This window comes from Anarhichas minor, unplaced genomic scaffold, assembly GCF_050575085.1.
Source record: "Anarhichas minor isolate MPS153535 unplaced genomic scaffold, ASM5057508v1 ptg000136l, whole genome shotgun sequence".
NCBI lineage: Eukaryota > Metazoa > Chordata > Actinopteri > Perciformes > Anarhichadidae > Anarhichas > Anarhichas minor.
The window spans coordinates 22,080,006-22,091,821 of record NW_027466582.1 but is presented as its reverse complement, the minus strand read 5'-3'; the positions used below and the strand labels follow the sequence as shown (position 1 = coordinate 22,091,821).

The window sequence follows — 11,816 nt, the reverse complement described above, 5'->3', positions numbered from 1 at the left end:
GTGATATATGCCCAGAATTAGAAGATTATTTGAAACTATTTAACATTATTTTACAGGGGATAATTTCATCAGCTGCTCCACAGCTGAACACGAGTGCCAGTAGTTTGGGGGAGCTTGGTCCCCGTCATGCTTGCTTGCAAGTCTAGTTAGAATTATAATTAAATTCCAAACTGAGATTAAAGAAACTGACGACAAAAAAGGCAAGATAATACTCCAAATGTATTACAAATAAACCAAACTGGAACCAAACTTTATTTAAAGGCTCAATAAATGGAATACATTACCTATAAAGATGCACATCAGATGTGTGAAGAGTTAGGAGAGACAAAGCAAGTATCAAGGAAGCTGAATAACAAAAAGCAGGTAAAGAAAGTGACTGCTGGAAGGTCACAGAGTCATGGCGTACTCAGGGTTCCCTCACTGTCACTGGTGACAACACAGACAAAAGCTGGGCACCATAATGGATCTGTGTCAGACACTCTCAATCCACTTTACAGTAGTTTGTGCTTTGTTGTATTCTACTGCATTAAATGATGTGAGGTGTGACAGACTGCAATGTGACACAATGAAAAAAGCAACAACTAAATACAGTATTGAGCAACACGTTGCTAAGAATGATTGCATATCATACTTGAGTACCCCCCATATTCAACATACAGCGACATGGCAAAATATGTTAGTGATGGAACAAGGTTAAAGAACTATGGCGGAATAACGGGTCTACTTTGACCTACAGTCCCCGACTCAGAAATAGGACACCATACCAGGACGAGGTTTTCAGGGCAATGTCCTCAAGGACTTGGAACGCTATTTGTCACTTTTAATAAAACTATCTAGAAGATGGAAGAGAACTTGCTCCCTTCAGCCTAAAACGGACAAACAGCATAGTTTTCATTGTTTGATTGTTTTGCTTAATGCTGGCTCTGAAGGGCTTTATGTCTCGACAAGGACCCACTGAACAAATAACATACCACACACTATTGTGAGCTACCAGGGCTCTCGTTTGCAGGGTTTCTCAGGCCGATTGAACATGTCATGTGATGGAGCATGGGTGGCCTCACTTTTGCTCACTACAATGATAGAGAATGTTGTTGACAGATTTTTTCTTTTTTGTAAAAGATGATTCCCTGGCCTCTACCAGGTCCCTGTAGGACATAAAGTGTCCTCAAATTGTTGTCAAGACCGTCTCGGTTTATTTTCCATGTCCTCATGCTTGTTATGCAATTTTCTGCTTCAGTTCTTTGAGAGGGATTTTCCAACCAATCCTCTCGTTAAATCTCCAAATGCCAACGGCGAGGGTGAGCCTCTAGGAGGAGCAGTCAGTCTCAGGAGGCTTTGAAGGGGTTTCCTCTGCAGTCGTCTCACTGGAGATCCCAGTGTCTCTGTTCTCTCCTCCATTGCTCAAGGACATCTTTTCCAGAGCTACAGGGTGAACACAGACTCATATGTATAAGAATTAAGTGAGTAAGTGATTATTGATTGTCAAACTTAAAGAAACTTTAAAGATACTAACCCAACTAAGTCCTTATTATTGAACAAAAGAAATGTTCATGCTTGAGATATACCAACTTACCCTGCAGGGATGCTGAGCTGCTGTCGTCCAGTTCATCCAGGTAGAGTCGGTAACGATGGCCACTGTCGTCTTCATACTCTACATTGTCATCATCGCTGTCCACCTCTGGAGCCACATACACCACTTCAAACTCTATCTGTCCTCGCTGACACAGACACCATGAATGAGCACTTTGAGGGAATAGGTGTTGTGTTAGTAGTGTGTTTCTTTGTGTGTGTGTGTGTGTGTGTGTGCGCCTGCTATACCTGCTGGGACAGAATGGTGACAGCCTCCTTGTGTTTGGAATCTCTCAAATTAATGCTGTTGACAGCAAGGATGGCATCTCCGACGTGCAGACCTCCACATCTGTCTGCAGGCTGGCTTGGATGGATCTCTGAGATTAGAATGGGAACTCCGTGCTCCTTCCCACCCTGGTCACAGAACACATGCAACTCTTTTTAGCCAGATGTATTGTATGGTGATGCCAGGAATGTTTTTATTAATGTGAGAGATGTGCTGACCAACCAATAGCAGTGCCTTGCTGCCACTCTTATGTTATTGTTTACTATCAAAATACTCAGTTCAGTTTATTCATAAGACACAATGGAGTAACGTGATTAGTTATGTAAAGCTTGAGAATATGTGTCCAAACACTCAGCAGATTGCATTTACAATACAAGTTTACACCTTGTCTAGATTTGTTATGTTGTTCATTCTGTACACATGACATCTATCACACTTCTGTCCATCCTGATAGAGGATCCTCCTCTGTTGCTCTTTTCTCCCTGTTAAAGTTTTTTTTGGAGAAGTTTTTCCTGTTCTGATGTGAGGGTCCTGGGACAGAGGATGTCGTATGTGTACAGATTGTAAAGCCCTCTGAGACTAATTTGTGATTTTGGGTTATACAAATAAATTTAATTGAATTTGAAAAAGTGAATGTTTTATACAGCAACATTCACAACCTACAGAAAAACTTCAAAATAACTAAAGCCTGACTACTAATATTTATTCCATCAGTCTACATAGATACGATACAGTAATAAGTGGAGACAACAGTACAAATCAAAATCAGGCAACATATCTTTGTAGCAACTGCTACCTTAAGCCCCTCTGCAAACCACGAGGACATTTTTTACCCTTTATAAGATGGTCTTTCCTAGTCTTGTATGTATTTGAGAGAAAGCAAGCCACAAAAAGTTCACCGAGTCTGTTGTTGAGCATATATACAACACTACATTACACAGACGTTGTGAAAGATATCACTTTCACTCTCAGTGGGAGCTGTCAATCTGCTGTAAAATCTGTGAGATACCTAGGGACCATATAACATTACAATAATGTATATGAGGGTGCTCAAATGTGCTTAAAATTGAAGAAAAAAACAACACCTCAACCTGTAAAACAAGCCGGCATATTTGGACAATTTTGTTGTCAGTTCATCGACATGACTGTATATGGTTTATAATTTCATCAATGTGTACAACCAGGTACTTGATGGACTTCACTCTCTCAATAACAAGACCAGATAATTCACTTTGTCCACTGCTGGGGCAGAGGTAGTTAGCTGCTTTTTGGGCGTCATAGTTTAAGGTACATAAGGTTAGAAAAGTCAGTGAGGGTCAGCTGGTACTGTGCCCCGCCATGATCTGTATGGAACAGGCATTAGAGCAGTTAGAAGCACACCGTCCCTGCGATCTATTCACATTAGTGTCATATTGTGATATTTATTCCCTGTTGCGTGAACATCTCATCAAATGTATTGAATTGCTGGCTGGGTCCATTTTCAACTTTTAAGGAAGAAAAACCCTTCTTACTGTAATGGAGATTCCAAGTCCCTCATGATCATCTTTGACTAGCACCACCTTTCTGATAGGGCCAACTCCCTGGCTCTTCTTCAAAATATCTGGGTCCTAAAATTACATTAACACATTAAACTTGGGAAACACAAAGAAAGGTATCCATAGCTTCATCTGTTTTGTAGTGTTACACTGACATGCCCCACTGGAGAGAGAAGAGGTTTCTTCGGATCATTGCGCCCCCTACATGCTCGGATGACAGTCTTATGACGGTGAAGGTGAATCTCTGCCTCCAGTTGGTTCCACAGCTTGTCATGTGCTGGCCCTTTCATGTCACGGCCCAGTAACTGGATCTGCTGAACCCTGGAGGACCAATCAAAACATTAAGGCTGTCAAAATGTCAAAGTGCTTGTCCAAGTGACAAAAACATATTTCATGTAGTTATGTGCTGATGCCTGCTACATCCTTTTAAAAATAATCTGCATTAGTTATTTATTTTTATCAACACACCTAAGAAATATATTAGCCATGGCCTCCGCCTTATTACACTCGAGTGCTCTGGACTCAAGTAAGTTGTTGTAAAGTAAGTGAACCAAATAAGAAGATTACTCACTCACATCCTTATTTTCCTGTGATTTAAACATATTGCTTCCAAAATAAGCTGTAGTTGAAAAGCAGACAGAGCCATCACGTGCAGACAGAGCCATCACGTGCAGACAGAGCTATCACGTGCAGACAGAGCTATCACATGCAGAAAGAGCTATCACTTGACAGCATTTCCACCTGCAAGCAGACCTTGTATTTTAAATGGATCCTACCAGTGTGTGCACTAATGGGTATTTAATAGGGGTGGGGGGAAAAATCGATACAGCATAGTATCGCGATATTTTGCGTGGCGATATTGTATCGATACACGGACGCCAAGTATCGATCTTTTATTATAAACTATAAAAAGAAAAAAGAAAAAGAGAGACATTTGGCCTCACAACGGGGTTAAATCTGCCAACAGCAGCCAGGCTCATGGGGAGAGTGCAGCGCATAACTGTCTCTCTGCTCTTGACGTCCACGCATCGCAAGTTATACTGAGTTATATAACTCTTATATCCTACTTATATAAGTTATAGTTCATATACTGAGTCCACACGTTTGTATTTAGTTAAGTTGGACTATGTAGTAATACAAACAGTTCAGTTTGTCAGGTTCATGCAACATTTATGACATTGTTGGTCAGTCTGTCTGCTTGACAATCCTATTTTGCTGCAATAAAAATTATTGAAGTGAGATGAACAGACTGAAAACTTTATCTTATTAGATAAAACATGTTGACACAGTTTTCCTTTGGGGACATAATTTGAAATTGAAAAAAGTAATAAATTGCAATATAGGCCTATGTTATCGCAATACTCAGAATATCGCAGTATCGTGATAATATCGCAGTATCGTGATAATATCATATCGTGATAATATCGTATCGCGGGACCTCTGGTGATTCCCACCCCTAGTATTTAACACTCAGCAGATTAACTATGCTGTCCAATAAATTGTCAAGAATTGGAAGGCCGCTATTACTGAGCTTGTGTAGTATGTTTGATTACTACACATGTATTTGTGTACATGATGAGCCCCCCCTAGTCATTACAGTGCTGTGTTTGTTGATAATTTCATTCTGCCGTGTTCTCAGAAAACCCTCAACTTTAGCCTGAAGGTATTGTGATCTCAAACTCCTTACCTGCCAGCTAGTTCCTTGTCCAAGTATTTGGCAGCCAGTCTGGCTCCATACACTTCGGCCTGCAGTACTGCCATGTGTCTGCGAAGAGCCTCATTTTCCTTCTTAAATAGTCTCACTTCTGCCTCCAGCCTGGCCTCTGCTAATTTCTCCTTCTTGCTGACCTTGAGCTCCTGCTCCTGGAACAAGCACATCACATGTGAACACCACACACCTACACAACACACCAAGCATTATAAGCAAGATGAGTGAAAATTCTGTTCCAATCGCTAGTAGCCGAATACACAAGCACTTAGCTGTTATAATTAATTTCATGTTGAGTTTTATCTTACCAATATCCAAGTTGAGCAATGTCAATTCATGTATTACTAGTTGTTGTAGAGTAAGTGAACCAAATAAGAAGATTACTCTCTCACATCCTTGTTTTCTTGTGATTTAAACATATTGCTTCCAAAATAAGCTGTAGTTGAAAAGCCAATCCACTGCTATTACTGAAATAATGATCAGTAGCTGGCTTTGGCAGTCAGAAAAGGGAATCGATTTGGCCAGAATTCCCAGTATACCAGGATCTCAACTTATTGAGTCCTTGTTCAGATTCCATTTATCTGCTTTTAGAATTTCATCTAAAGCTTAATAGTAATGTATACTTGTTAAAGCTGAATTAACAGTTTTTTTGTCCAAGTTAGAGTGCAAGTAGCAATAAACAGCAATAACATAAAATCGCCATAACGTTTTCATGGTGAATTTGTTGGCATGCCTATACACATCCAGCTGACATGGAGCGACATTGGCATTAATTCATAGGATCACTCATTTTCATTATCCAACACAGGATTGCAGAAGGAAATGCATCTGTAGCCCATTGCTACACAAGAAAAACAGTACAAAAACAAAACAAAAGCAGTAGTGCATTTTTTGAATTTTCATCAGGAGGAATTTAAACAGCAGCAACAAAACAATTATCTGGCAAGATAATATGGCCGGCATCGACACGGAATGGACAACTTTGATTATGTTTGAGCACCAAGTGCATCTGGAGACATGCTTCTGTCTGCAAAAAGAATTATGTAGATAAATAATCAATATTCACTAGAAGTCACAGTATTCAATCCAACATTCACACACTTTTAAGCTGTGGTTTGGTCTTCACCAACTCACGTCCACAGCCGACTACCAAGCCAGATATGCTGGACCGAACGCCACTTAAAGCGTAGTCGAAAGGGGGAAGAGCCGAGATAAGCTAAGCTAACCCAGCTAGTACCTCATCTGACTGCCCTTTTTCCCCACAATCATCTTCGGGAGCTTTTCATTATATTGTTTATCTTGATTTATGTTTGCTTGTTTCTTTACTTTAGTTGATTATATGACTTTTGTATTTGCTTAAAAAGCTTAGTGATTCGAGAGTCCTGCTGTATGTCCCAAGGGTTTGAACATATCAGGAATGCGGGAAAATTTGATATTTTATGGGTCCCCCTGCTGGGTCCCCCTGCTCGAGCATGACAAAATGCTCGCTAGCGCCCCCTAGACATAGTTGGGGCTTGCCTTTCCAACTGGAAAGGCAAGCCCCAATAGCCCGTATGTCCAAATGACTTAAAATTGTACGGACATGAGCAACTGAATGAGTTCTACAAAAAATCCTCTTGGGACCCTAAACTCGGCCTACCAAAATGTTCCGCCATTTTGAATTTTGTAAAAAAAAACAAATAATAATTCACTCCTAGACCCTGGGTCTGATTGGTACCAAATTTGCTGTGAATCATTATTGGATATCCATCATCAAAAATTATGAAAAGTTTGTTGATATCTTATTGCATTAAGAATATATGGACTGTTCTGCCCTCAGGACTGGAGAATTGGCGCCCCCTCCTGGGCCCTTTAGGTTGTGTTGTTAATTTGCATTTATTTTTGAACAGGAAGTTCGCCACATGTGGTAGTTTTAGGTAGATGGTCTCAGAAAATCATCCGCTGCCATCCATCATGTGTTTACGCCTTCGAAAGCAGTCTGTAAGTATTTGTTTAGCGCAGACCACAGAATAGTATTTTAGTAATACTTTCTTCTTAAGTATATTTGTAAAGGTTAATTTTGTATCCGTAGCCAGTTGTTGTTACACTATACGTTTGACTGCTACAGAAGCCCTGGACGCCTCCCACTGGAGGTTTTCCAGGCACGTCCAACTGGGAAGAGACCCCGGGGAAGACCCAGAACACGCTGGAGGGATTACATCTCCCAGCTGGCCTGGGAACGCCTCGGGATCCCCCAGAATGAGCTGGAACATGTTGCCGGTGAGAGGGAAGTCTGGGTCAGCCTGCTTGGCCTGTTGCCACCGCGACCCGACCCCGGATAAGTGGAGGAAAATGGATGGATGGATGGATGCTACAGAAGCGTAGGAGATACATAAAGTTCAATTTGTAATGTGTAATTCATATGCATCTTGCGTCCTTCTGTTTGTTTTAGTTTTACTCTTATTTGATTTGTGTATGTCGATGCTGCACAATAAAGCATCTGGAGCTTGGACGCTACATCCTGACTCCCGTATTCATTTGAATGGAGTTTGGCTTACTGTTGAATTGTGTACCAAGGAGAGCAGTACATGGACCAATGAATTTCATAGGGGTGTGGCCTTCTACAGCAATATATATAACTTCAAAACCATGTGGTCTATCATCACGAAATCTATAGCATATGTTCAATGTGTCCTGTAACATACCCTCAAATCTTTATTCCATACAACCTCTAGGGGGCGATGCAGTAATACTCCCATTTCTTTGCATTTTTCATCGTTTTCAGGCATTGTACTTTAACGAACTCCTCCCACAGAATTTATACGATCAACTTTAAATTTAGTCAAGATGATCTAAAGACAATGATGAAAAGTTGCTAAAATGGTCTACTGACATTGAACGACCTTCGTTGTTTTAAGACATTGATGATGCTTCATCATGAATATTGTCAGTTATTTGGTAGGAACATGTATCACATGAAGACTTAAAAAAAAGTGTATTGGGACCATGCTCTAAAACTAACAACAAGTTGGCCATTTAGATTTTTATGTCAATTTTCCCTTGATTTCTAGTCGCTATACTTTAACAAACTCCTCCTAGGGACTTTGTCAGATCCACTTCAAATTTGGTCAGTACAATCTAAAGACCTTTGCAATTAAAAGTTACTCAAAGCTTTACGTTTGATGGAATGGCGTAGCCGTGGAGTAGCAGCCACTGTACGTGATTCGCCATTAAACAACAAGTTGACTTGCTTAAATCTGTCCCAAACTTGCCATGCTTGATAACAGTCATGGCCTGAGGATGTCTACAAGCCAATTTTGACTAAAAGTCGTAGCGCCACCTACTGGCAACAGGAAGTCAGCGTTGTGTGACAAACGTAATCCGATTTACATGACATTTACATGATGTTGTCTATACTTGATGTAGAGCAACACAATGCATGTTTGTGTGTGTTCTCTAGCGCCACATAGTGGATACAGGAACTGGTGGAATATTTGCACTACATAATTTCCAGCATCGCAGAGTCCAGCGGAAAAAATACGTTAAACTCCGGGACGCGTTGTCCGATGGTCAAAGACATTTGCGGCCGCGTCTGCAGACGTCCCGCCGGTAACCATGAGACGCAGGAAGGTGCAAGGGCCCGTACATCGCTGCTTGCAGCTTTAATCTTTTGTTTGTGTTTTATTGTGCAAACAAATAAAATCTCAGAAATCTTGCCAGAAGCTAGCAAAAAGGCCATCACGAATAAGATAGATCTCTCTTCTCTTTGTCCCTGGCCTCCAGGATTACAGAGGCAAACAGACCAAGAGCTGCTTGGCACAAGTCACAAAAACCGAGGTACAGGTGGCTTATTTACACGTTTGCAAATGGGCACTAGCTTGTCTGTGGACAGGTGCAGGACATGAATGGTGACCCAGCCATCATACCGGGGCTCAATATGGTTGTCAATTAACCATTTAAAGGTGCACATTGCACTCACACCTACTGGAAAAATTCAGAAGCCAGCAGCTTGTCTCTTCTTCTGCAAGTGGAACCTTCAGGCATGAAAGCAGGGCGCCTTCCCACACAGAATCATAATGCATTTTGTAATTCTATCACAAGGGTAAAGTGCTGTCCACTGCACCACTGTGCTGGCTCTGTTTCCCGCCTACTCCAACAGAGCAAACACATGCACTTTAGGTTCACTGGCCACTCTAAAATTGCCCGTAGCAATTTGTGACATTTGTACTAAAAGTTAGTTTTTTTGTTTTACTTGCATTAATGTTAATTGTAATTCTGTATGATAGATTTTCTAGCTGTTAGTAGGCAGGAAGACGTCTTAACGCACTCTTAAATGAGTGTTTCGAGCTGTAAAGTTAATGACATGACTCTACTGTGATTAATGTTGACATTCTCACCACATTTATTAAAATTCTACAAATCTCCCCTCCCCCTTTTTCTAAATGATGCAGTGGTTGGAGTTAGACTCAGAGGACTCAGGAGGTATAGCTACACATTCTATAGTTAATCCAAACTAGTTATTTGAAAGTCAGATTTCCTGCAAAATACATCAACACACAAACTTACCATCTCTTCCAAAGTTGGTGCAGGCTTGAGGAAAAAGAGGCAGAGGAAGAAGAGAAAGATGTCAAAGATTATTTGTTTCAGGAAACAGAGATTGTGAGGAAGTTCACCATTGAATACAAGTGGCAGATATGCAACGTGCATATCTGTTGAAAAGAAAGAATAGAGGCAGTGGAACAGCAAAGCAGTAGCAACCACACTGGCCCACACTGCAACTGAAAAGTCTATTTTCCTCGGACTACCATGTGTAACTTCATTAATTACGCTTTGGTCACAAAGGCTTCTAGTGCCTTCGGCAGACAAAGTGTAGGCTCAGCAGCAGGCATGTCTAAATGTTGAATGCCTTTTGTATTTATAATCTCAATAAGGGAAGAAATTATATTGGTAAAATAAATTATTAAGATTATTTTCAATAATCTTCCATGAACATCCTGAAATCCCCTGCTGGTGTGCAAATGGCATTAATACTAACTGCATGACATATATATATATTTATAGAAAATGGCCATCGTGCCAGACACACTCATACAATGAGCAGAAGACGCACGGAACCCTTTCAGTAACTATCACAGAGATGTATGGACATCAGCAGTTAAAAGCATTGTGGTGGAAGAACAGTGCTGTAGTGGTTCAATTTAGAGCCCAGAGTTCACACGGCTCACTGATCATGTTAGAAATAATGGCTTTCATATTTTGATCAGTTCCCTGTAGAGAGAAACCTTTTTTGGCACTTTGTAACATATGTGTAGCACAGTAAGACGTTGTTTATTACATACAACAGGGCTTGTTTGATGTGATGAACATCAACTAGTATACAGACAAGATGTGCAGACATGTCAGTAGCCGCTCTGTCCTTTTATATACCACGGCAGCGTACAATGTTCACCACATCAATGAATCCAAATGTTGTAAAGTTAAGATGAGGTTTCATGCAGACACATCCCAAACAACACAGGACGTACAGCAAGAAACTAAATATAGAGAAGTGAGGAAGTCTATATGTGAACGTGAATTTAAATCAGTCTGCATTAATATATTGTTCAAGCAGTTATTTTCAGAGTGTAGGTGTTCTTCCTCCTTCAGATAACGTTACATGTTGTCCTAAAAAGCAGGAATATTCCTACTGGACTGGGTTCTCTCTAGTTGGCCTACACTGGACCCCCAATGACTTATCTGGAAATTGGAGACCTCTTTCAGAAACTTTTTCTTTAGCTTCCCAACATCATACTTTGATTAATTCAGTATTAAGCAGCATCTATGCATCACACTGAATCACAGACAGCAGGAGTTTGTTGACAACATGATGATTTTTTTTATCCTTTCAATTAACCACAAACAAAACAATAAAAAAAACTTGGTAGAATGTGAGACACAGTCAACGATATTGTGCTTTTGTGTTGTTTAACTTAGTTTGCCAAGTGGCTGCACGTATCTGACTGTTGGTTTTATTACATACCACCCTTTCCCTCCGTGTATTTTTATTCTGTATCTATACCGTCACTACAAATAAAGCCAACATGACAAAAAATTGTAAAAATGGTTTGCCATGTTGTAAAACTTAGATGGATTCAGTTTGAAGGTTGTGGCCAACATCTCTTGCTCCTACCTACCAGTCTGTCTTTGATGGAGTCAGAGTCCTCAGCGTGGCCTTGCTTGGCATGGAGCTGCAGCTGGAGAGCATGAAGCTGCAGGAGCTGGTCATGGACCTCCCTTTCTATCACTTTTTGCTCAGCCTTAGCCTCAGTCAGCTCAGAACGCAGGTCCACCAGCTGAGCCTAGAGTGGAGAGTAAAAAGTTTGGAAGAAGTATTGTCAGAACATCGAGCCAAAGATTCCAAGTCACACGGTGACAGCTCTTAACACAAACCATTCAACACTGTAAGGACAGCTATGTCCTTTCGGTTTGCCAGAGGGTGGACGAGTTTAGAAATAATGTCTCCTTTCTATAGCTTGTCTATCAAAGACAAAATTAAAATTAAGTGTATAAACTAGCCTTTGATTTTAGAGAATGCTGTGTTGAGTGCAAACAAAAGTTATATGCAAATGTACAAATAATTTAATACAAATCAGTAAAACTGGCTAAACACATTAACAAACAATGTTGTATTCCTATATTCTGTCCTTCACCTCATTTTATAGTTTCTACCCTGGGTTTGTTCTAGAAAACCATGTCTACA

The 11,816-nt window shown here is 40.5% G+C and overlaps 1 protein-coding gene across 3 annotated transcripts in view; it reads right to left on the bottom strand.

Annotated features, from left to right (window-relative positions):
* Positions 1–218: 218 nt before the first annotated feature.
* The window catches only part of gopc (golgi-associated PDZ and coiled-coil motif containing), a 29,644-nt gene continuing 18,046 nt past the window's right edge, over positions 219–11,816 (bottom strand). The window contains exons 2-9 of one of the 3 annotated variants that reach the window (XR_012951579.1): positions 11,251–11,415; positions 9,644–9,667; positions 5,078–5,253; positions 3,546–3,711; positions 3,367–3,462; positions 1,819–1,983; positions 1,574–1,743; positions 219–1,422 (exon numbers count right to left, since the gene is read on the bottom strand). Coding sequence is in view for 2 of the 3 variants with exons in the window: in XM_076084544.1 (XP_075940659.1) it covers positions 1,307–1,422; positions 1,574–1,718; positions 1,819–1,983; positions 3,367–3,462; positions 3,546–3,711; positions 5,078–5,253; positions 9,644–9,667; positions 11,251–11,415 (1,053 nt within the window). In the remaining variant the exon portion in view is untranslated. The remainder of the gene's footprint in view (positions 1,423–1,573; positions 1,744–1,818; positions 1,984–3,366; positions 3,463–3,545; positions 3,712–5,077; positions 5,254–9,643; positions 9,668–11,250; positions 11,416–11,816) is intronic. The other 2 variants (XM_076084544.1, XM_076084545.1) reach the window with 2 other exon arrangements.